This window comes from Oncorhynchus kisutch, linkage group LG20 (assembly GCF_002021735.2).
Source record: "Oncorhynchus kisutch isolate 150728-3 linkage group LG20, Okis_V2, whole genome shotgun sequence".
Taxonomy (NCBI): Eukaryota; Metazoa; Chordata; class Actinopteri; order Salmoniformes; family Salmonidae; genus Oncorhynchus; species Oncorhynchus kisutch.
Window position 1 is genome coordinate 21385850 of NC_034193.2, and position 26468 is coordinate 21412317.

General features: G+C 41.6%; 1 protein-coding gene across 4 annotated transcripts; it reads left to right on the forward strand.

Annotated features, from left to right (window-relative positions):
• Positions 1-126: 126 nt before the first annotated feature.
• Positions 127-24085, forward strand: LOC109865459 (sodium-dependent neutral amino acid transporter B(0)AT2). 4 transcript variants are annotated; one of them, XM_031799441.1, is made up of 14 exons: positions 1330-1662; positions 2739-2910; positions 3042-3082; positions 9454-9673; positions 10173-10330; positions 10730-10850; positions 11537-11712; positions 14393-14503; positions 15131-15372; positions 15544-15727; positions 16018-16219; positions 20199-20358; positions 21002-21164; positions 21528-24078. In XM_031799441.1, exons 4-14 carry the CDS (start codon positions 9454-9456, stop codon positions 21867-21869), a joined length of 2079 nt encoding a protein of 692 aa, XP_031655301.1. In that variant the 5' UTR covers positions 1330-1662; positions 2739-2910; positions 3042-3082; the 3' UTR covers positions 21870-24078. The 4 variants fall into 4 exon arrangements, with proteins under 4 accessions (XP_020309265.2, XP_031655301.1, XP_020309266.2 ...); XM_020453676.2 differs by lacking the exons at positions 1330-1662; positions 2739-2910; positions 3042-3082 and adding an exon at positions 127-274; XM_020453677.2 differs by lacking the exons at positions 2739-2910; positions 3042-3082 and having other exon boundaries at positions 1336-1662; positions 21528-24085.
• The last annotated feature ends 2383 nt before the right edge of the window (positions 24086-26468 follow it).

Below are 26468 nucleotides of genomic sequence, written 5' to 3' on the forward strand. Positions count from 1 at the left end.
GCAGCTGAGTCATTACAAGGAAGTGTGTTGATGAATGCTTCGTAATCACGGGCACCTGAGCCTGTGTCGGGATGTGATTTGAATGTGACTGAAGGAGTGGGGTGGTTATTTTTGTATTATCTTGTTTCAATACCCCGTACAGTAGGTGGCGGCAATACAGCAATAGGTGTAGTCTGCCGTATAACTTTAAAGAAGAAGTAGTGCCCTCGTATCAACGTGGCGTTTGTGTCGAACTCGATAAAGTTCAAAGAAAGAACTATTCTTTTACGCCAAGGTATTTATAGTCATTCATTTAAAGCATAATATCATATTGTGTTGCATTGTTGCTTTAATTTGAGAATAAAAACAAGGAATATGTTAAGTGGAACAGACAAGACTGTTGAGATGGCGTAAAATATATGTTTTTTGAAGTGCATGTTTTTACCTTCTTTTGAAATAACATGAGAATTGGCGAGCATGTTCGCTACTCTTTTTTTCCTAATCTATTTCGTACTTGTGTGCCTTTAGCACATCATTTTTGGGGGTTTGCATTGTTGGGCTTGGACGCCACTGCTTAGTGAACCTCAACAGTTGTTACATCAGATTCTTTAGTTTAGCCTGCTTCCCAAACTAGACTAGTTTGAGTAGTGCTATTATATCCACCTGGAATGATGAAGTCGTCATTCATATTTTTTCAAGTAGGCCGAGTATTAACTCTAAACTATGTAATTAGAATGCTAAAGAAAAAACAAGACAGAGGACAACAGCACACGCAGAAAGTTGCAACGTGGTATAGGTAGGTATTTGCCGTTCCATGAGAAAAGGAAATGTGGGTGGACAAGCAGCAGTCATAACAAATGACAAAATATTATATAAGGTCTATGACACTGTTAAATAGCAGTGGCATCATTATGGGGTGATCATGCCATATGCTATTTACATTGTTTTGTCTCATATATATATATATATTAAACGAATGACAATGGCTTGTGGTTTATAAACATTTGAACGTGTTCCGTAATATTATTGTGCAACATTTACATTAATCACATAATATACCACCGTAGGCAGATGAGAGTATTTATTTTAACCCAACAATAGTGGGCTTAGTAACGCCATCGTCCAAGTGACAGCAAAAATAAGGTTAATCTTTTTTTTTGTGTGTTAATATTTCTAAAGAAATTATGACAGAAATAAATGGGAGAAAAAACATGTTGGAGGGATTTGTTGAAGCTGATTGAGTGGTTTCAAACATAAACCGACAAAAATTCTCACATTCAGTACAGAAGTATTTTGTTGCGCCGAAGAACAATTGGAGCCCCTGTCCCCATAATACGCGGCAGTGGAAATACACACGCCCACAAAGGAAACCCGCGTGTTTCTTTGAGGATCCTCATGAATCTGATTAACGTTTAATAATCTATGCTAGATCTATTGTTCGAACCAGAATGACCTTTTATGTGAATTTGTAAGCGATCGCTCACACATTTTGATCCCACTTCTAGCTACATCACTGCGCAGGGAATCTGCTTGTAGCTGCATTGTTGGTGGTGGATGCCACATGTTTCGTTACTACTGTTAGCTAGCTAACGTTAGCTAGCTTGGAGTTTGTTCTTTTTACGTCGCTGGCGGTCCTTACCCACGGTTCCTACACTGGCAATATTGAATTAACATAGAGGTCAGGTGAGTCTTTTTCAACTTGAAAACATGCAATTTTAGACAAACGGGAATTGAACTGAGTGGCGTGTTGCGCTTAGCTGATGCAAGCGGGTCATTTCACCCATTGTCAATGTCTTGTATGTGCTATTACTATAGCAGGCCACCTGTAATGTTTAGTGATAATAAGAGTTTGATGCTTCTACAGACTGGTGATTAAAAAAACACAAGTGGTAATTGGATGAGACAATGTTTTATGTTGTCACGTGGTGAGTGCCCCTCTCTCCGAATTGTCTGGGTGTTGTACAGTGCTGTGTTACAGTGGGAACTGGCTACATAATAATAGAGCCCCTAACCCAAAATAAGTGTTATTTAGCTGTAGGGTCATTTTTATTGGTCATGTGACACGAAAATGGAGGTCCTCGGCCACTGAGGTATAAAACCCCTACCCTAACCCTTACTTTAACCATTTTAAATGTAAACTTCAATGGGGTAGGACCGTCCCAAGGTTCCCGGATAACATAGACAAAAATAACGTCTCTACCTATGAACGGAAACCTTGGGACGGCCCAACTCTAACGTCACCCCATTGAAGTTGACATTTAAAATGGTTAAGGTTAGAATTTAGGGTAAGGATGTCCCAAGGATTCCAAATTGCATTAACCCCCACACCACTTGTGGGTTTGCCCTAAGAGAAAACAATATGCGGGAAAGAAATCGTCCCTACTGTAAAATATGCTGGTGGATCTTTGATGTAATGGGGCTATTTTGCTTCCACTGGTTCTGAGGCCCTTGTTAAGGTTAACAGCATCATGAACAAGTATCACCTTTTCTGGCCATGAGTTCATATGCCCAAAGTACCCATATAACAACCATGCCCACCTTTCATTTAATTGTGCCTATTAGGGGAGGGTGCTGAAGTATTGAAAACAGGGGCTCCAATAATTTTGACACTTGTAGATTTGATGACTTCTCAAACAATCTTTCTTTGAGCAATTATTAAGTATAAAAAGTGTAATGTAAAAAAAAACAAAAAAAACATTCAATACAATATAGCTCAGTATTTGTATTTTATACAGTCTTTTTTGCTAATTTTTGTCAAGGGATCCAATAATTCCAGCCCCACTGTATTGGCCCATGGTAGAAGTGGTCAGAAAAGAACTTTTTGGACCTGTATGCCAACACATTTTGCTCAAAGTTGACCTGTTTTGAGTACCCTACCATGAGACACCCATGTCTCCATCGGTTGAGACACCGCATACTCTGGAATACAGGGTGGGTGTAATTTTAATAATACAAATATAATTCATAGAATGACCTATCCCTTCAGACCACTGCAATTTAGCTGGTACATCGTTGATATTTTAATTGAATTGACATTTTTGCTTCCATTTGCTATCACAAAGATGGCTGCCTGTCAATCCACTGTTGAATGTCAACCTAAAAGGTAATGCCTATTCTATTATCTATATTTCTATCGGTTTCCTATGGAAGTTTAACAATAATTTTAAACAACTGATATTGTCATTTAAGTCAACATTCTCTGTGTGGACATTCAACCATCTTTCTGCCACCATTTTGAATGTTGATGTTTACGTTTTAAACCCACTTTAGTATGTTTATCAGTCTAAATATGACACACACCACACTGTATTCAAGAGCATGTTGACTTAACTGATGATACAACACAAACACCTCTGATGAAAAATAGGGTCTAAGCTACAGCATATGAAGAAAACATTGATAATTGACATTAAAGGTATAAAAAATAGTAAATGATCAAATAGTTTGACAATCCTATTTGTAAGCTTTTAAATAATACCAACTCAACCATGTATCTTTTCCAGTGATGAAGACATGGTTGTTTCTTGGTAGGGTGGAGTATGCAAAACTTGGAGCCCCTCTATCTCCTAAATATTTTGGCATTCATGTACAAGAAGTTATATTCTGACCACTTTTACCATGGGCAAATATATATCATACGTCTAATCCAAAGGGGTACAGTCAAAGTGATTGAAATCAAATAGAACAACCCTGTAGCTTGGGTTGCACATTTTGGGGAATATTCAGAGGTGGGAACTTTCCATGGGAATATATGGGAGTTAACGGAAATGTATGCAAATTAATATTAATACCATTTAAATGTAGATGTTTTTTTGCATTGGATATATTTACCATATCATTTGGAGACGAACATAAACATTTTACCTTATCATAAGTAGACATAATTGCAAATTATTACAAATGATTACATCCACCTCTTGAACATCAGACTCCTAGGCCTCATCTTCACTGTCGCTTTCCAACCCTGTTGAGGTTAGCTTGTTGTCGGGCTCAAAAAGACAAAAATTTGCCCAGATGGCAAACACTTTTTCAACCCTTGTAATGGTCAGCCTTTTGTGTGCCTTGGTCTGTGTATGTTCCCGAACAAGGACCAGTTGCGCTCTGAGGCAGCTGATGTTGGTTGGATTTGGAGGATGATGGAGGCAACAGATCCACAAAGTCCCTTCTACCAGGTGGCTGATGTCATATGTTGGCACGACTGCCATATTGCATCTCCATCCCAAAGCACTTGCTTGGAAGTGTACTTCGCCAGACTGCCAAGAACCTTGCCCTAATCCAGGCCAAGGTGGCGAGACACAGTATTGATGACACCATAGGCCTTGTTGATCTCTGTACCGGACAGGATGCTCTTGCCAGCATACTTGTGGTCCAACCTGTACGCTGTGGCGTGTATGGGCTTCAGGCAGAAGTCTTCACGCTTTTTGATGTATTTCAGAACTGCAGTTTCCTCTGCTTGGAGCAACAGTGAAGTGGGCAGGGCAGTATGGATTTCTTCTCTTACATCTGCAAGCAGAGTCTGAACATCAGACAGGATGGCATTGTCTACCTCAATCCGTGCAATGGCTACTTACCACTCTCTCTCAAAATACATCATCCAGGAGGAATCTCTTGATGGGGCTGTCCATATTGGCAGACTGTGATATGTCCATTTCTTGGTGAGACTCCTTCCCCTCAGACAGACTGTCAAACATGATGACAACTCCACCCCAATGGGTGTTGCTGGGCAGCTTCAATGTGGTCTCTTATTCTTCTCACTTTGCTTGGTGAGGTAGATTGCTGATATAACTTGATGACTCTTCACATACCTAACAATTTCCTTGGCTCTCTTGTAGAGTGTATCCAATGTTTTCAGTGCCATAATGTCCTTGAGGAGCATATTCAATGCATGAGCAGCACAGCCAATGGGTTTGATGTGAGGGTAGGACTCTTCTACTTTAGACCAAGCAGCCTTCATGTTCACAGCATTGTCTGTCACCAGTGTATGCTGGGAGAAGAACATTCAGAAAACTCTTCCAACACACATTGCCTGTGAGCATCCGAGGCATACACAGCTCGAGAAAAGGCTGTGTAAGACTACGTTCCTCCATTGAGTCAAAACTTCGGTTTTAGTAGAGGACCGTGAGCTGTTGCTATCGATAAGGTGTCTGATTTTTATCATTTTCACCTCAAAAAGAAGTAGAGGAACTTTTGTCGGTTGCTTGTTGTGAGCGCTGAGGGAACTTTATGCACTTGCCCAAAAACTAACTAGCAGAAATTGTTAACAATGATTTAAACACACTTTGCTGTAGGCTACTATTTACTAGTTAACAAAAATCATGTAGGTCATATAAAATATATTCACCCCACCCAGTATTGTAATCCAAACTTACCAGATAGCATGTAGTCCTTGGCTCAGACAGTGTAGTAGTGTGAGCTCAATAGCTTCTCATTAGTGTGCAAGATCTTGAGAATCAGCTGTACATGTGATAGAAGAATGCACTGTGCATGCAGAGGGTTGCAATTCCATTGAATTGGGGATAGTTCAACCACAATATGCCACAAGAACTTAAATTGTCTTATGTGTATCCCACAAAACAGGTTTGCTGTTATAAGCTAACTTTTTTGACGAATTTAAGCAAAATTCCCGGGCTTAACTCCCCCCCCCCCCCCCCCCCTGAAAATTTCAGAAAAAAATCTGGAAATTTACCAGAAAGTTTCTGTCCCTTTGCAACCCTACCTGTAGTGAAATACCGAACAGAGAATGAGGGGATGGGGGAGGCTACTACAAATAGGGTAAGTCTATTTGAAATCAATCACATTTTGACAGCACCGCTTTTTTATTTGAATGAATTCTTCCACACATTTCCCTATTGTATAAGTGCTTAGACAGTGACTTTTTGGGCCTGAATGCCAAATCATCCAAAAGATAAAGGTACTTAGTTGACCCGTCTTGCATAACATGAGACATCCATGTCTTCATACTGGAAAAGATAAAAGTTGGTGATTGATAACAGCTTACAAACAGGGTTGTCAAACTATTGAATCATTTCTAGAAAAAAGTGTTTCATCACTAAATTGTAATGTAAACTCTGATTTAATTTCATATTTGCTGATGTAGCTTAGACCCTATTTTACATGGTCTAAGGTTTCTGTGTTGTGCTTGCCATCGGTTGAGACGCATGAATACAGGGTTGAGTTTTGGCTGACAAGGAGATGACTGAAAATTTAGTTTGATGCAAGAAAACATTTGACAAAATGCATTATTATTCCCATATCATTATTACAGAGAATCAGACAAATTATACTACCTCCACCTATTGGCTACTTAGCGTATTCAAGCCTGTCTCAAAATATAACACTGCCCCTTTAAGACAACTCTTTACCTGACTCGCTTTTCAAAGATGTCTAGAAATGTACACATTTTGTGCTAAGTAATCACCCCCCATTGCTTGCACAATTATCAATAACTGGGCTAATAACTCACTAACCAGCGAAGGATATGATCACAATGTGCACACGTGACTACATGCAGCTCTTGCTTGATCTCAAAACAAGTGCATCTACTCATGACCATAACTGTAAACACAGTCCAGGTCAAAGTAGTTGGCACAGATCCATATATGGCAATGGTCTATTTGCGTATAGGCCTACTGCAGCTCTGATTGGCCATGCCACACTGGTATGTGTAGAGTACTGGCAGTCATGCACAATAGAATCCCTATGCGTTCTGCCTACAACATCTCTGGCATAGTTCGTTTTGTTTTCGGCATGTTGCATTGAAAGTGGCTAATACGTTGATTCGATCACAATTGCCACAGTAAAGGGCAACTTTGATACTGTTAACTAACAGGGAAAACTAGAAAGTTGAGTGAAGTTCAATCTCGTACTTCTCTTCTGCGCTCAGTCCCAGGGAGCTGCGTGGCAGTCTCTGGGTAGGTGCCTGCAGTTTAGAGAGAACATTGCTGTCAATCCTCCATAGGAACCTATTGAAATCATAAAGACTACAGAATAGACATTACCATTTAAGTTGACAGTCGACGGTGGGTGGACCAGCAATCGTCTTTGTGGTAGGAAAAATGTCAATTTCAGTGACGTACCAGCTAAATTGCAGTGGCCTGAAAGGATAGGTCCTTCTATGAATTCTATTTCTATGATTGAAATGACACCCACCTTGTATTCAAGAGCATGTTGTCTGAACCGATGGTGGGCACAACACAAAAACTTCTAAACTACACAGTGATTTCAGAAAGTATTCATACACCTTAACTTACTCCACATTTTGTTGCACTACAGCCTGAATTCAAAATTGAATAAAAATAATCATTTTCCCTCACCCATCTACACACAATACCCCACAATGACATTTTTGCAAATGTATTGAAAATGAAATACAAAAATATCTCATTTACATAAGTATTCACACCCCTGCGTCAATACATGTTAGAATCATCTTTGGCAATTGCGGTGAGTCTTTCTGGTTAATTTTTAAATGTTTATTTATTTATTTATATATATTTTTTTACCTTTATTTAACCAGGCAAGTCAGTTAAGAACACATTCTTATTTTCAATGACGGCCTGGGAACAGTGGGTTAACTGCCTGTTCAGGGGCAGAACGACAGATTTGTACCTTGTCAGCTCGGGGGTTTGAACTCACAACCTTCCGGTTACTAGTCCAACGCTCTATGAACTTAACACATATTTGCACATGAATTGTAAAAAAAATATATATATATTCAAGCTCTGTCAAGTTGGTTGTTGGTCATTGCTAACCAGCCTTTATCAAGTCTTGCAATAGATTTTCAAGCCAATTTACACTACATGACCAAAAGTATGTGGACACCTGCTCATTTGAACATCTTATTCCAAGATCATGGGCATTAATATAAAGTTTGTCCCCCTTTTCGGGTATAACAGCCTCCACTCTTCTGGGAGGGCTTTACACCAGATGTTGGAACTTTGCTGCAGGGACTTGCTTCCATTCAGCCATGAGCATTAGTGAAATCGGGCACAGATGTTGGGTGATTAGGCCTGGCTCGCAGTCTGCGTTCCAATTCATCCCATAGATGTTTGATTGGGTTGAGGTCAGGGCTCTGTGCAGGCCAGGCAAGTTGTTCCACACTGATCTCGACAAACTATTTTTGTAGGGACTTTGCTTTGTGCACAGGGGTATTGTCATGCTGAAACAGGAAAGGGCCTTCCCCAAACTGTTGCCACAAAGTTGGAAGTTCTTTTGGACCTCATTGTATGCTTTAGTGTTAAGATTACCCTTCAATGGAACTAAGGGGCCTACCCAAACCATGAAAAACAACCCCAAACCATTATGCATCCTCCAACAAAATGTGCAGATGGCACTATGTATTGGAGCAGGTAGAGTTCTCCTGGCATCAGCCAAACCCAGCCAGATTTGTCTGTTGGACTGCCAAATGGTGAAGCGTGATTCGTCACTCCAGAAAAAGCGCTTCCAGATTCCAATGGCGGTGAGCTTTACACCACTCCAGCCAACCCTTGGCATTGTGCAGGGTGATCTTGTATGTGGCTGCTCGGCCATAGAAACCCATTTTCATGATTCTCCCGACGGAACGTTCTTGTGCTGACGTTGCTTCCAGAGGCAGTTTGCAACATATTTTACACGCTTCAGCACTCTGCGGTCCCATTCTGTGAGCTTGTGTGGCCTACCACTTCGGGGCTGAGCCATTATTGCTCTTAGAGGTTTCCACTTCACAATAACAGCACTTACAGTTGATTTGGGCAGAAATGTGATGAGCTGACTTGTGGGAAATGTGGCATCCTAATACGGTGCCACGTTGAAAGCCACTGAGCTCTTCAGTGATTCCATTCCACTGCCAATGTTTGTCTATGGAGATTGTGTACATTTAACCTTGTGTTTTAGGTTATTGTCCTGCTGAAGGGGACAATTATCTCCCAGTGTCTGGTGGAAAGCCGACTGAAACAGGTTTTCCAAAAGAGGTCAACTTTTAGCACCATTCGCTCTTGAATGTTTTGGCATTCGGGTCTAAAAACTCACTTTCTGGCCCCTTCTTTCATGGGCAAACATTTATGGAAAGTTTTCAATCAAAAGGGAAGCTGTCAAAAAGTAATTCAAATGGATTTATACAATGCACTTTTTGCTTGGTGTGCCCACTTTCGATTCACCCCATGTAGTAGCCTAGATGCATGTGGCATATTACTAGCCACACTAAACTTTATGGCTGGGATGATACCAGTATCGCAATATATTTTTCCATGGCAAAAATTGAAGCAGACAACTCTGTTCCTTTGAAAACCTGCTGCATGTAAAATATTGTGTGCTGTAGCTTGGAAAATAAATTGTCATCCAGATACACATTTAATCTTTGTTTCCAACATCAGGGCTGTTTCCCTAAATAAGTTAAATCTGCTTCGTGTCTGGTTTCCTTGCTATGATACTAATGAGTGTCTCGATACTGGTATTGTCCCGGCCCTACTAAATGATATTGTTTCCGTCTTTTGATAGATGGAGAAGCCTCCCCTGCCCAATGACGATTACATGTCAGTGACACCAGAGACTCAGCTGGACAGCTTGGCTGGCGAGGATAGTCAGGAGGGCATAGTGGAGCCCCCCGCCCGGGATGGGTGGGACAGTAAACTGGAGTATTTCCTGGCTCAGGTGGGGTTCAGCGTTGGCCTGGGTAACGTGTGGAGGTTCCCCTACCTCTGCCATCAAAATGGAGGAGGTGAGGATGGTGTCAATATCAGTGGGTTTTACATTTGAGTCATTAAGCAGACACTCTTATCCAGTGTCTTACAGTAGTGAGTACATACATTTTCATATTTGTTTTCTCACCTGGGCCCATACTCATAATGCATATTGGATGACTATACCTGGTCTAGGATCAGTTTAGCCTTTTTTTTTAGATCATAATGAAGAAGATTGCATGGATAAGGGTGACCTGATCCTAGATCAGCACTCCTACTCTGAGACATGTTATAAATACTGGCAAAGGTCTGAGGCGGCAAACTACTTGAACATTTTCCTCTAATCTTTGCTGTGAATGCATTTGTCTTGGAAAACAATAACTCAGTATGCCTTTTTAGTGCATCTTCAAATGTCCTAATGGATTTGCCAATATGATTCAATTACTATCCTCACTGTCATATTAACTAACAGTTGGCACAAGGCCAGTTTTGTTTTTAGCCCTCATGAACACTTCTATCTTTTTCTCCTTCCCACAGGGGCCTTTCTCCTCTTGTACGTGCTGCTCATGATCCTGGTGGGCATTCCCTTGTTCTTCCTGGAGCTGGCGGCTGGTCAGTCCATCCGGCAGGGCAGCATCGGCGTGTGGAAGCACATCTCTCCCAAGCTGGCGGGGATCGGCTACTCCAGCTGTGTGGTGAGAGATTTAACAATGTAGCTGTCCGCTAGTCATACAAACGCGGTCACCTGGGGCGGATTCATTGCGCCAATTCTGTTTCAAAAACTCTTAAACGAAACAGGATTTACCTGAATTTGTCCCAGAGCAAACAAGTTTCTATCGTTTTGTTTTTATACGGATTCTGTAATGAATACACCCCTGACCTGACCACACATGGCCCAAGGTCAAGGATTAGCAATGCTTCAGTTTGAGCACGAGATTTGAAATCCTACGGGCGCATTGCATTTGACTTTACATAACATCACTTCACTGGAGAGCGTTCTAATAGAGTTGAAAGTTGTATCCCGAACATGTTATAAATATCCTGAGGGAGACAACAATGTGTTACTAACCCATGTAAACTTTTCTCCTTTTCAGGTGTGTTTTTTTGTTGCTCTCTACTACAACGTGATCATCGGCTGGAGCCTTTTCTACTTAGGAAACTCATTTCAATATCCACTACCTTGGAAAGAGTGTCCTAAACACGATAACATAACTGGTAAGTTAACACTCCCATAGCAATAACCCATCAGCTGTGTCTGAAAAGCCGTCCTATTCCCTTTATCAGGGATGGGCATCTTTGATGTGGGTGGGGCCCACCAAAAAAATCTGAACTCATCATGAGGGGCCACAGTGGTTCGTGGGTCTGCAGTACCCAGATTGACAGCGGCAAAAAACAAAAATTGGCAATGTAATATTTTTACTATAGGGTGGAGACAAATGTCAAAAGTTTTTTAATGATATTTGATGGTCAATGCACCCCCCCCCCCCCCCAAATTGGTAATTTGACCATGCTGATGGCAAGTTTAGATCATTTACCAGTCAATTTCTTTTTGCTGACACGAGCTAATTGCGTGACTGACATAACAATCGAAAAACTGCTGATGCGCAACCACGTTTCGAAATTGCACCTGCTGTATTCTAACTGTCGACAAACAGTAAGTTGAGACCCTGACCGATTTCCCCCAAAATATTTATACTATATATAACTTTTTTTGTGTGGAAATTGATCCTCGGGGGCCACCATTTGCCCATCCCTGCCCTATATAGTACACTACTTTTGAGCAAGGCGGCACATAAAGTGTACTATATAAGGAATAGTTTGTCATTTCGGCTGCAACAATCTTCTTCCATATTCTTTGCCTAATATTTTCACCTGACCATTGCTTTGTTTCTTAATCTCAGTGAAGGAATGTGCGGCCAGTGGTCCTACCACCTACTTCTGGTTCCGGAAGGCTCTTAACATCACCGACTCCATCGAACAGACGGGCGAGTTTAACCCTGTCATCACCTGCTGCTTGCTGGCCGCCTGGACCATCGTCTGCTTGGGCATGTTCAAGGGCATCAAATCCTCTGCCAAGGTACTGAATGTTCCGCTTAAAGGGGAAGTTTGTCCAAAATCCACTAACTCCCAAGTGATTCCATACATTGAGTCTTGTTCAGTGGAGTTTGCCCTCTCCCCCAAATGTCACTGTTGTTCGATAAAATATCCAAAGATGAAGACGGTTAGTAGCAATTAGAAATTGTCGATACTCTCGCTGTGTGTGTGTGGCAAGCATTTAAGCGATTATGCATATGAATGAGATACGCAATCTGAAATGATGGGGACAGAAAAACCGAAGGAATTCTAAAAGTTACAGCTGTTGCTACCGTATTTCCATGGCGCAGTGCCAAAATACAAAGGCATGTTTTGACAAGTGAAAGCGACATGGCAAGCGTGCGGAGCCATGTAGCCCAATTCTTGACGTTCGAGGTGTTCTTATTGTGTTGTTACCATTGCACAATGTTATGTAGCCATATAGGCCTAGGTGCTCGACAAGGTAGAGCATATGGCGGGGTTGAGAGACAATTAGGCATCGTGTCACCTTACATTGCAGATTAGAATATCCACAAAAACATTGTGATAAATAAACATAGGCTAAATAGTGGTTTGGGATAATGTGAAAAACGTAAACCCACTAACGGTCCCGCTCAGAGGTTTATGATAAGCGCTCATTCAGTAAAGTTTAGCAATTTACTTGTTAGATTATTGTCCATTTGGCCCAGGTGGAACAGGAAATCTGAATCAACCCACCCAAGCAAGGACTTCTATACCCTCAGTTTCAGTCTGATGGAATGACTGAATCTGTAACTTTGTGTGGGCTGAGTCAGACTACGATAAGGGTAATTTGCTGGGTAAAAAAAACATTTGTAGATTTTAGTGTGGCCATAGGCCTGTCTGTGGAAATGTTTGGAATGTTCCCATTCTGGAAATATCCCACTGGCGTCGAACTTCATGGAAGCCTTTAAATTCCTTCGGATTTAAAGGCTTCCATGAATTTCTCTAGATGGAGAACTACAATCAAAATCACAGAGCATATGTAATCAGCATATGTAATCAGACTCATGGTTGACTAACTCGATGGAGATTCAAGAGATCCTTAAAACAGGGATGCAAACTAGTCACCTTTCGGCTAAATTCGCTGCTTTGAATCCGAAATAGGTGACATATGTGATTCGTGTAGATCCGATGAGAAAAGTTGGTGGCGGGGGGCTTTGGATGACTACTGCCTGTATGCGAACGACTGATGCACGTTTGGAGCAATACTGACTGTATCCAGGGCTCAGCGAATCGTTCACATATCAACAGAATGCAGCACACGATTGAAGAGACAACCGATTTGCTAGTTACAGCATCAGCGTGCGCTCTGGCAAGAGTGGAAAGGCAGTTTACCAGTTAACTTACAGCAGCGCGTCCCCTGAACGATAACGAAGAGGTAGGTGAGAAGCCTGACCACGGAGACGGGTGAGAAGGTGATGGAGCGTAACAAGTTACTTCATAAGCTGTAACCGAAAAACAACTGGCATTTGGAACGTTTTGAGGTGAGGGAGAAAGGTGGTGGAACAAGTGCTGTTAGCATGGTTAAGTATCTTGCTAGCTGGATCGGATTATCCGTTAGCTAGCGAGAGAAATGTTAAGCAACATTAGCCTACTTAACTGATCAAATTGAGTTTATGGTGTTAAAATTAGCTGGCTAATCAAGTCAGGCAGCTAACGTTAGCTAGCTAATGTTACAACATCAGATGAGCTGACGTTAGTCACCTAACCAATTCGCTATAGTATTAACTTATAACGTTACGACTCATTGCCGTTCTTCAAGTTATAACGTGTTAGTTTCTTACTGAACTCTGGGGGAAATATGAAATGTTAAATAGCTAACTAACTACTATCTGTAAACTAATGTTTTCCCTCTACAGTATGTGGTTAATTTTCAGAATGATAGAATTAGGTGAAAATGAGGCGTTGCTTGTTAAACAAGTGGATTCAGGGATCAAGTGTAGCTGGAGTGGATTAAAAGGGGTATGCCAGGTGTACTCTCTGCCTGAAAGATATCAAGTATGCCAACAAAGGGAATCATGATCTGCTGGCACATTGTAGAACAGATGTCCACAGGAAGAAAGTGTATGATGTGCAGTGGAGCCCAAAGATATTGCTTTTGTTGTGTTGAACTTGACAGTAATGTGTGTGAGTGAGGAGGGATTATTTAATGTTTTACTCAGTGAATGGTGTTTTTGCACATAGGTAACCTTGTGCTATATAATAGAGCAAAAATAGAATGCTTGCTTGTTTCATTCTATTCTACTTAAGATGTCCCCCCCCCCCAATGCAGTATTTAGATGTGTGTGTGGTCACAAGCATTCTATTATAAAGGCTGTCATGGCTAACTGCAATATTAGTGTATTGTTTTTTCTCAAGACTTGAGTGTCATTTGCAGTAAAGTCTAGGCAACAAATAACATTGGATTGCTTTCTTTTTAGGTGTGAGTTAGGTTCACATTAACCACTTTTTATTTTACACACAGACTGATCATGTAGATCATATTCTTTGTCGTTTAATTAGTTAAAACCTGCATTTTCCCCCCATAGCAGGGAATTTCTGCGTGTTTCAGTGGAGGTGGAAAGTATCACATTTTTGGGCCCTGACCAGTTTGCATCCCTGTTATAAATGAACGTTTTCTTTGCTGTAAGCCTCATCTACCCCTCCTTCTCTTCTCGTCCAAGGTGATGTATTTCTCCTCGGTCTTCCCGTATGTGGTGCTGCTGTGTTTCCTCATCAGAGGGCTGATGCTGAACGGGGCTGCAGAGGGCATCAAGTACATGTTCTACCCTAAGGTACCATCATCATCCACCCAGCACACTGCTTGTATGAACGATAGTTATAAGGGAAAATAGAGGGTCTGGAAAGCCAGATAACCTGGCTAATACTAATCCATACAGCGTTCTTAAGCACACACTTATAACAAATCCTGTTAGTGTGTTTAACTGTTCATCTGATGTGCTCCAAAGGGGGTATGTGGTTCAGAATTTCTCAGCTTTTAAAACCATGGCAAATAACAAACTAGATACACTTTGGTCATGTAGTGAATGTGGACACCTGCTCATTGAACATCTCATTCCAAAATCATGGATATTAATATGAGACTTTCCATTAGACGTTGGAACATTGCTGTGGTGACTTGTTTTCAGTGGCCGTTTGGAACTCGGTAGCGAGTGTTGCAACTGAGGACAGACGTATTTTATACGCTTCAGTGCTCGGCGGTCCCGTTCTGTGAGCTTGTGTGGCCTACCACTTTGCGTCTGAGCCGGTGTTGCTCCTAGACTTTTCCACTTCATATTAACAGCTCTTACAGTTGACCGGGCAGAAATCGAGCAGGGTTAACTGACTTTGTTTCTCCACTGACTCCCCCTCGCTCTTTTTTTCCCCTCGCTCTCTTCACCCCCCCTCTTTTCTCCCTCCAGCTGGAGATCTGGGGTGAAGTGCAGGTGTGGCGCCAGGCGGCAACGCAGGTTTTCTTTGCCCTGGGCCTGGGCTTTGGCTCGGTCATCGCCTATTCCTCCTACAACCCACGCAGCAACAACTGCCACCGCGATGCCCTCACTGTCTCCACCATCAACTTTCTCACCTCTGTCCTCGCCACGCTGGTGGTGTTCGCCGTGCTGGGCTTCCGCGCCAGGGAAGTCGCAATGCGCTGCGTGACTCAGTGAGTGTGCTTTTTGTGTGTTTTTTTTTGCTCAGAACTTGGGGGCCCAATAAAATTGCCCACGGGCCACCAGTTGGAGTAATCTGTTAAATGTCATACCTACTCGGCTCTGGGCCGTTGCTAAAATGTACAATGAACTGACTGCTTGTTCTTCACCCTCCCCTCTATCAGTAACTTGGAGAAGCTGTCGGAGCAGTTCTCAGTGGGCCCTCTTGACCGGGACCTGCTACCCGTGATCAACATCTCTGACTCCAGCTCAGATCCCCTGGAGGCCTACAGGGGCTGGTTCAAGGTTCACGGAGCCAATGTCCCTGGCAACCTCACCGACTGCAGCCTGGAGAATGAGATGAACAAAGTAAACGGTTGATCTTGCGTTCAAGCCTGCCTCTTTTTTTACTGCATCTCACTCTCTATATTCTTGGAGTTACAGCTTTGCCCTCTTTATTTGGAAACCAAACTAACCTGCCTGTTTGCTCCTCCCACTCATTATCAATTAACAAATTAAATTTTAGTAGGTTTATTGCTAAAATGCGTATATAAAAAGTAAAGATAAAGTTTGGATCTGTTGAGATGCTATATCACGATAAATGTAAATCTCTCTTTCTCTCTCCCCTTCCATTTCGCCTTATCATTCCTCTCTCGCAGGGTGTGGAGGGCACAGGGCTGGCGTTCATAGCCTTCACAGAGGCCATGACTCTGTTCCCGGGCAGTCCCTTCTGGTCAGCCTTGTTCTTCCTCATGCTGCTCAACCTGGGTCTTAGCACCATGTTCGGCACCATGGAGGGCATCCTCACACCCCTCACCGACAACTTCAAAGTGCTGAAGCGCCACAAGACCATACTCACAGGTAAAGACTGTCTCGTGACCCAGTCAGGCAGCCTAACGTGAGTTTCTGACCTCAAGTTTGTGAATATTTTTTATCTACCAATTTTCCTTGATGAGAAAATTGATAGATTCCCGTTCAAAACAGAACTGCAATTTAGAAATAATTCCAGCGCAAAAAATCTGACATGACTATCTATACCACTGTAAATCAAGAAATATACATAATGATCTAATTGTTTGATGTACAATGCATTGGGAAAGTATTCAGACCCCTTGACTTTTTCCACATTTTTGTTAAATTACAGCCTTAATCTAAAGTGGATTAAATTGATTGTTTTTTCTCATCAATTTACACACACTACCTCAATGACAAAGCAAAAACGGGTGTTTAGAAATTGAAATCACATTTAAATATGTATTCAGACCCTATACTCAGTACTTTGTTGAAGCACCTTTGGTGCTGCACAAGCAGGGTGCAGATATGTTTTGGTACCCTTCCCCAGATCTGTGCCTCGACATAACCGTGTCTCGGAGGATTATGGACAATTCCGTCTACTTCATGGCTTGGTTTTTGCTTTGACTTGCACTGTCAACTGTGGGACCTTATATAGACAGTGTGTGCCTTTCCAAATGATGTCCAATCAATTTAATTTATGCCAGGTAGAAACATCAAGGATGATCGATGGAAACAGGATGCCCCTGAGCTCAATTTCGAGTCTCATAGCAAAGGGTCTGAATACTTATGTAAATAAGGTATTTCTGTTTGCAGAAAAAAATATTTAAATAAGGCTGTAACGTAACAAAATGTGAACAAACAGAAGGGGTCCGAATGCGCTGTATTTGTTGCTATTTAATCCAAGTCCCCACCATATTTCGTTGATGTAGCCTAGTTTTTATGTAGGAATCTGTGAAGCACTGTTGGCCAACTGGTAAATTGTTGAGGTTATTACAGCCTAGTGAAAATGGTCTGTTTTTACTTTATGATAACCTGCTTAGACTTTGACAGGGAACATATCAGATACTCCTCTTAACAAAGCAAGGAGCGGCAATTCAGCACCATGGATAGCGCTGCGGTTGATCAATTCCTAGTGAATCTGACTTAAGTCCGCCATGCTCTTGCTTTTGTAATGTAATCATGGAACAAGGTTACAAATGTCTACGCTATTTCGGACCCAGTGTATCAGCCGTTTTGATAACAGTGAGCGAGTAGCGCACATATTTTGAGCCTCTGCCCTGCCACACAGGTAGTATGGAGATTGTCTACCGTAACTGTGTCGGTCTCGTGTAGCCTATTCGTGATAGAATACTTCATGGCTTGAATTTCTGACAATCTGGGATTTTATGTCGAGTAAATATTGCAGGCTGTTAGCGTTGTGATGACTGGCCTTATGTATGCATGAATGAAGCCAGAGAGTTCTGTCCAGTTCATGTAGCTAATCGCACGTGCCCATTTTGCATTAGTGTGGTAGAGCAATTGTATATTATTGGTCCCGTCATTATTTCTCTCAGGAAACAGGAAGGAGCTTGGTCGGGAAATCTCGGGATACTGTTTACTGGTATTAAACCCTATTTGGGAACCACTGGAAGAAAACTATACAGGTCAAGTACAATAAAGGCTTATTCACTTTGTCAGTTAATTGCCTCAAATCCAATATTTTTCCACCTTCGTAGGTGGTTTGAAATCAGAAGGGGTGGCAGGGTAGCCTAGTGGTTAGAGTGTAGAGGTGGCAGGGTAGCCTAGTGGTTAGAGTGTAGAGGTGGCAGGGTAGCCTAGTGGTTAGAGTGTAGAGGTGGCAGGGTAGCCTAGTGGTTAGAGCGTTGGACTAGTAACCGAAAGGTTGCAAGTTCATATTCCCGAGCTGACAAAGTACAAATCTGTCGTTCTGCCCCTGAACAGGCAGTTAACTAGGCCGTCATTGAAAATAAGAATTTGTTCTTAACTGACTTGCCTAGTTAAATAAATGTCAAATAAAAAATATATAAATTGGATTCCTGTCCATGCGACTTGTCTGAATGTCAAATCGGATTTATTTGGCCTCAAGTGGTTTTTAGACTTATTTGGCATATCTACTGTTGATAGTTTTTACAAGAACATGTATCAAACTAGCTTGTTAATTGTTTACAAATTATTGAATGTGCTATAAAGTTAAACAGAAGTATAAAACGCAACATGTAAAGTGTTCGTCCCATGTTTCATGAGCTGAAATAAGATCCAGAAATGTTCCATTCTCACAAAAAGCTAATTTCTAAGAAATGTTGTGCACAAATTTGTTTACCTTCCAGTGAGCATTTATCCGTTGCCAAGATAATCCACTGGACAGGTGTGGCATATCAAGAAGCTGATTAAACGGCATGATCATTACACAGGTGCACCTTGTGCCGGTGCACCTTGTTTTATCACAACCCAATGCCACAGATGTCTCAAGTTTTGAAGGACGGTGCATCTTATCCTTTGAGGCTTTAAGTGTTCTTACATTATGATTTTGAACATTTAAAGAAACTGGGGAACATCCATGGCAGGCTACATGAGTGATGAGCACTGTTAAGTTGTTTTAAGTATCCCTATATTTCTATTATTATGGGGCTATCACTCTGTTATTAGTGAGCCTGCGCAGCAGTCTCGTTGTTGATGAACCTGGCCTGAGTGCAATGGCAACCATGTAGTGTGCTAATACAGTTTAGTAAAAGTTGTTAAATTGGAAACTTGTCATTGAGTTAACAACCACCAATCAGCCTACACCACTGTGCACATGTGTTACGAATCCCTTTGGCCCTGCAGTCTAGGGGGGGTGGATACAAGACCCGTAACATAACTCATGCAAATTATAACAGTGAGAACTAATAACCACAGACAACTTAAATCTACCGTCAAACACTCATAGTTTATTGTTTAAACACACGGTGAGGAGGAAAGGGGCTGAGCTGGACCCAAGGAAAGAAACAAATATCCCAAAACACCCCTAAGCTAGACTTGCTTGCTTCAATACAGCTAACTAACTAACCAATAAAATACAACGGGTGGTCCGCCCAGTTCTAACTAGTGTTCTTAGACAAAGTATTCCTACGGGTAATGTATGCCCATGGGCGACTTGGCTTGGTACCCCCTTTTCCCACCACCAAACAAAGTCAAACACCATAACAAAACCTACTCACATAATAACGAACAAATGTGACATGTAGGAGATAAAAAAGAGAGCTCAATCCAGCGAGACATTGAGTGACAGAGATTGAGCTATTGAGAACTGGCTTTTTAAACCAAGGGAAAGGGGAGCAGGTGTGTCTTCAGATTGGTGACTGATTGGCGGCACCTGTGAATAGGGCTACCTATATATCAGTAACAACACTCCTGTCGTTACTATGACAATTAGTGTAGCCATGTCAGGAAATGACTGCTGTCTGAACAAACACATCCGATTTGGTAACTTGTAATTAGTGTTTAAGGCTGTCAGTATTTCAAAAGGGATTTGAAAAACAGTCGACTTTCGGTAGCCCGAAGTCTACGCCCCTTCGTCGGTGATTGGTCAACTACTTACTACTCCCTGTAGGAGTGGGACCTATGGACGGGATTCTTCAATTAAGTGTTTGTAATTTAATGAGGACTAGTTTTTATGCAACATTTGTTCACTTGAGAAATACTGAACCAAACATCTTAGTTAGATGTAAATTTGCCTGACTAAGGCCTGCTTGGTAAAAACATCAATGAATTACAGATTTCTTGATTTGTCTATTTTGAGGAAGTGTATCCTAGCTAAGTTGTTGATATGGCGTCTCAAGAAGGACAAACATTGCCACTTTTTTTTCTTGTTCAAGCAAAGGTCTTTTCAGAGAGTATGCGAGGCACAGACATTCGCTTTGTCTAGGAGCAAACCAAATTTTAATATGCGGTTACGTTTTATAAGATGGCATCATAATGGGGCCTGACTGTTAGTCCTGACTGCTCTTTAGTAAATATGCCAAGTATATCTGTGTGGGATCTGTAATGTTCTCTCTCTATCCCCCAGTGTGTAGCTGCATCATCGGCTTCCTGATTGGCATGCTGTTCACGCAGCGCTGTGGGAACTACTTTGTGATGATGTTTGACGACTACTCCGCCACCCTGCCCCTCATCATCGTGGTGGTGTTTGAGTGTTTCAGTGTGTCCTGGGTGTACGGCGCTGACCGGTAAGAACCTATTAGCTACAGTGACTGCATGAACCGCATGGCACACTTCAGGAATTAGATGAGACCATTTATTTCACGAAAGCGGAATATTCATTAAAGACATCCTCTGGTACTTTGGTGACAAGTAAGTATTTTTTGGAAACCTCCCCTTTGTAGTGATGTGTCAATATGTAGTTCATACATCGATAATCTATGAGCAGATTACCTAAATTAGCCACGAAGTCCCTAATTTTAAAGCAATTGTTTTTTGGAAGATGTGCGGTGACACTTTCCCTACATTTACCCCCACATGGACCAGCCCCCTAGCATTGTGAGTTTCAGCCAATGAACTTCAGCCCCTTGCCATTTGAGTGACAGCTAGCAAGACACACACAGTAGAGCCAGAGAGAGAGCTATGACGTGGTGCACATATTTGCAATTTTCAGGGACCACTTTTGGCTCGTGGGTGCTACTTTCAGAACTACTGGCTAAAAATTTTACAAAAGTACCGGCGAATATCTTTAATGAAGAAATGTAATCAGACTTTAATTATTCAAGGTAGAACGAAAGTGGCTCTCAAATTGATCCTTCAGGTTGACTCGCTGTGTCTGTCTGTTTCCCCTGGTCTCTCACTGATCATTGCCTTGTATATCTGAATGATCAGGTTCCTTGATGACATAGAGAAGATGCTCCACTGGCGTCCTCCTGTGGTCTATAAGTACCTGTGGAAGTATGTGTGTCTGCTGGCCATGCTGGGACTGCTGGGAGCCAGCCTGCTAAAGATGTGCTTCAAACGGCCCACCTACACTGCCTGGAACAGAGAAAAGGTTAGGCAACACTAGGCTGCTCATTGTCCTCTCACTTTGGACCGTATTATATTTAACCAATAAGGCCAGAGGGTGTGGTATATGGCCAATATACCACGGCTAAGGGCTGTCCTTATGCTTGATGCAACGCGGAGTGCCTGGACACAGCCTTAGCCATGGTATATTGGCCGTATAATCACAAACCCCTGAGGTGCCTTATTGATATTATAAACTGGTTACAAACGTAATTAGAGAAGTTAAAATAAATATGTTGTCGTACCTGTTGGGTACGGTCTGATATACCACTGCTGTCAACCAATCAGCATTCAAGGCTCGAACCACCCAGTTTATAATTGTATTTAATGATCTCGGTCTCTCCCTCAGGCCTCCGAGGAGACTCTGGACTACCCTGACTGGGCCCTGGGTGTCTTGGCTGTTTTGATCATATTCGCCACGTTGCCTGTTCCCCTGGGCTACATCCACTCCACCCTGCGGAACAGAGCTAGACGCAACTCCATAGGAAGTGGCCTGGGAACCGACATGGGGGGCGTATACACTAAGTGCAGCACTGTGGAGTGTGACACCCCCGTAGCCGCCCTATTGGACGAACACCTGGAAAGGAATAGAATACCTAAGGATTCTCCCTCGCCATTGGCTGAAGAGAACCTCCAGCTCCTCCCACAGAGGGAAGGGGCAGAAGATGTAGAGGATTCAACTAGCGTGTGAGGGGGAGGAAACAAGGAGAAAACAGACTAAAATAGGGAAATATGAGCTGCTTGATGTCAGATGTTACATCATGGTACCACAAAAGAATGTATACTGACGTATACATTGAAAAATATATTTTAAAGATAAAATTACTAGTTTTAAAAGATCCTCTGCTTTCAGATGTTTTCTTTATTTTAAATAATATGAATGCAGCCATGTTGGGTTACATTTCATTTTTTTTTATGCTTTATTCCAGAGAGGTGAATAACTGCTTTGTCAGTAACATCCCTAAGGCTCAAACTGTTGTTCATAAGTGAGGAGATATGTGTTGCCTCAAACACCCACAGTGTTTTTCCACACCACTTTACTTGGTTGCTTACAGATAAGGCTCATGATATGGGGCGGTAGAGAACTCTTAAGGACTGGAATATTCCCTCCCACCACAGGTTGGGTGGGAAAGTATAGTTCCACTGTACGATTGTGTTTCAAAGCCAAAGCAGTTACACAGACCTGTAACATGTGTTGAGGTAACTTGGTGAATGCAGATGCAAAATTGGGTGAGAAAATATTTTCCTGTTTGCCTTCAGTAATAATTCCCATACAGAATAGAAGTCATCCACTCACTTGAAAAATGTCAATAGTTTTTTAGTTTTTTTTAGCCTAAATATTAACGATCCTTGCCAAATTGTATATTGTGCCAGTTTGTTGGTAATACGTCATTTTTCCAGATTTTCACTTTGAAACAATCAATGGAACTATACTTTTCTGCCCAACCTGTGGTGGAAGGGAATATTCCAGTCCAAGAGTTCTTTACCACCCCATATCATGAGCCTTATCTGTAACCAAGTATGGGATGTTAAACATAACAGTGGTGTGGAAAAACACAATAGGTGGGTTGCAGGTTTGAACGTTTTGGCAACACATCTCGCTTCTAAACAACAGTTTGAGCCTTAGGGATTTTGACAAAGCACAGTTGGTAGTAAGGTGCCAGTATCAGTGTATGAATTTGATCAGTATAGGAGCACGAGCACCTGTTTTGTGAAGCTGGAAAATTCATCTCCGCACACTCAGGATCAATACACAATTTCATTAGGCTGCGCTTTATGTTGTCAGACATTCATCAGAGCATGAATGATTTCAATTGAGCTTCCTTTTACTTGAGCCTATTGGTTTTGATTCAGTTTAATGTAAGTGAAATGTTTCAAAGTGGCTCCGTATCTTGTCTGTTGATGAGGATATGAGCCATGAACTTGACATAGTGAGGTCCAATAGTATTTGGACAGTGACAATTTTGTTGTTTTGGCTCTGTACTCTACCACTTTAAAAATGTCTATGGGGTTAAAGTGCAGACTGTCAGATTTAATTTGTGGGTCTTTTGATCCATATTGGGTGAACCATTTTTGTACCTAGTCCCCCCCCCCCCCCCCCCCCCAAGTTTAGTAAATTAAAAGTATGGGGACAAATCAACTTGTGTTTTAAAGTAGTCAAATGTTCAATATTTGGTCCCATATTCCTAGCATGCAATGTTTGCATCAAGCTTGTGACTCCAAACTTGCTGGATGCATTTGCAGTTTGTTTTGGTTGCGTTTCAGATTATTTTGTGCCCAATAGAAATGAATGGTGAATAATGTATTGTGTCATTTGAGTCACATATGCAAATTAGAATGTTTCTGAACACTTCCACATGAATCAGTCCCTCTAGGATTTAGTGGGTCTCTGAAATGCTACTGTCCGAATATTTTGAACCTCGCTGTACATTCCACTTTACTTTTGGATGGAATTTGATGTTAAGTATTTTTTAAGATACACTTTCTCAAAGTACTATTTATACAAATGTGTAATATAATGCAAGTACTACTTTTAATGTTTCTGACTTTTAAAAAAAAGTTATCCTTTAGTGTACGTGTTTTTTAAATTAAAAAGAAAAGCATCAGGCTAGAATTATGGTAGACTTTTCTGACTTGTGCTTGTATTTGAAATGTTTGTTTCCTCAAAGCACAGGTGTCAAACTCATTCCACGGAGGGCCGAGTGTTTGCAGGTTTTTGCTCCTTCCTTGTATTTGATTAATGAATTAAGGAACTCCCCACACCTAGTTGTGTAGGGCTTAATTGAAAGGAATAACCAAAAACCTACAGACACTACACCCTCAAGTTGATTTGACACCCCTGCCTTAGTGTCTATCTGCAGTTGCCATAAATGTTGGGATTTAATAAATTAATGACTTGGGTTCTAACTTGAAATATACTTATTCCTGTTACCATATTCGAACATATTGATTATAATACATTTATATGTAGGGGTGAATAGAGAGACAAGGGGAAGTACAGGAAGTTTGTTCAAACATGTTTTGCTGAATATTAATAAGGAAGGAGGAAAAGAGCAACAGTTCAGTTTCAGTACCTGATTAAGGCAGGCCAGTTCCTGTGAAACAAGGACCAGGAGGGATGTGGAACTCCACTCGAGGTAAGGTCAACAATTGAAGATAGAAGCACATGCCTATGGAGGTTCTAAATTTAGGCAGGGCCATGACAATACCAGTAAGAGGAATAGAGTCTGTTCCGTACCAGTAACAGATTGCTTCTTAGAGGGGTTCCCAAACTTTTTTTGCCCACAACCCCATTTTGATATCTGAAAATTCTCATGACCCCAACCATGTGTAGATATTGTAATTAACACACAATGTTTACTTTTTTAATTGGCGCTATGGCAATCAATTGAGACGCATTCTAACGGTAAGCTATTTCACCATCGCATACTTTTAATGTGGGGTTATGACAATCAATTGCAGTCTAACATGTTCTTTATCTCACCCCCACTAATGAAGTGGGTTTGCTTGATGCATGTCGCTTCAGGGGGCGTGGCCGACAGTGCGCACCTTATCTCTGCTGTCACATCCAACCTAAATTTAAATGTCGCTTTAATGCAGTCGAGAGCACTGAAGCCAGCTTCACAACGATCTGATATGCGAAGGGTACCATGAGTTTTATGGTGCTTTTAAGACAACTGGGAACTCTGAAAAATACGAGGTCAAATCATGACGTCAGTGATCCCCAGTTTGGGAAGTCAAGTTGGTTGAACGTTCAAAAGTTTTTTTCCCAGTCGGAGCTCGTTTTCTTCCGAGTTCCCAGTTGTTTTGAACGAGGCATTAATGATCAGAAGGAGACTGCAGGGTATTCGGTTTGTCAGGAACCAAAACTCCTCCACAATGACCCGTGAATGCGTTGACCCTGGCAAGACGCCCATGTCGCCCGTACCGACATCCGCTACTGATTTGTATTAGTCTATAAATACATTTCTTTTCCAAAATTCGTAATTTCTCTCATGTCTTATTCGACTAGTATTTTTGAAAGTGTACGGATAATAATTCAGCCATAGTTGTTCTGAAATGTTTATTGCTTGCCAACATTTTACTCCCTCTGTTTAATAACACACATACATTCATTATTCATTTCGGTTTCCTATCCTGACGTGAAGTTTGTTCTATAGAAAGTATGACTCTAGCCACAAAATTAGAAACGGGGGGGATTCTGGCAGGGGGGAGATTTTCGACAACACCGGCATGTCAATTTAGCCATGATCAAATGGATTGATTGGTAAGTAGATCCCAAAGTGCTCTTCCAAGTGTTGGAGGTGAGCAGTCCCACACGAGGGATGACATTTACTTATGCTGTTTTCTGTTAGAAACATGCACAGGGGAGGGAAGTGGGTATGGTTCGCTTTTGAAAGACTTCAATAAGAATGATTTCCTCTGAATACACTGAATAATGTTTTTGTATTTATCGTGCATGCTTGCGTTCAGTTTCCCAGTCTGTTTCATAGGCAAGGTTACATTTTATTTTCATTACATAGAAAATCAACCAAGTCATTTGTGTTACATCCATTGTGAATGACAACAGTTCCTCTCTCAATGCGGAAGTCTTTCCAGCACTCCCCCTCGATAACCACCAAGCCTCGGTGTGAAATAGAACATTGGCATGCTCTGATCCCATATCTCCACATAGTTTTGCGAACAGGCGTGCGTGCAGTGGATGTGGTTTGATGCACAGTATAAAGTTTACAATCAGGGTTCAGGGAATCAGGGAGAGTAACGGATTACATGTCATCAGTTACATGTAAGGGATTATAAAAATGGTAACTAAACCGTTACGTTACCAGCAAAAGTAGTGTAATCAGATTAGATACTTTTGAAAAACTAGATTACTTCGAGGATTACTTTTAAATTCATAAACGATGTTTGCGAAAAAAAATCTTTTACACTTGTTTTCTCAATGACATTCAAATCAACATTGAAAAAGGCGCAAGTTTACGTTTGTTCCATCCAGGCTGTATCACATCCGGCCGTGATTGGGAGTCCCATAGCGCGGCGCACAATTGGCCCAGCGTCGTCCGGGTTTGGCTGGGGTAGGCCATCATTGTAAAATAAGAATGTGTTCTTAACTGACTTGCCTAGTTAAATAAAAAGTCTGACCACAAATCAGAGACCACTATGATGGCACACAAAATGGGTTTGATGGATCGCGGGACAAGAGTAGGAATAGGCGTTTGTAGGCTACAGCCTAGCCTATTGAATAAAAGTGGGGGTTTTATTGCTCAATCTAATTCATGCTGATAAAAAA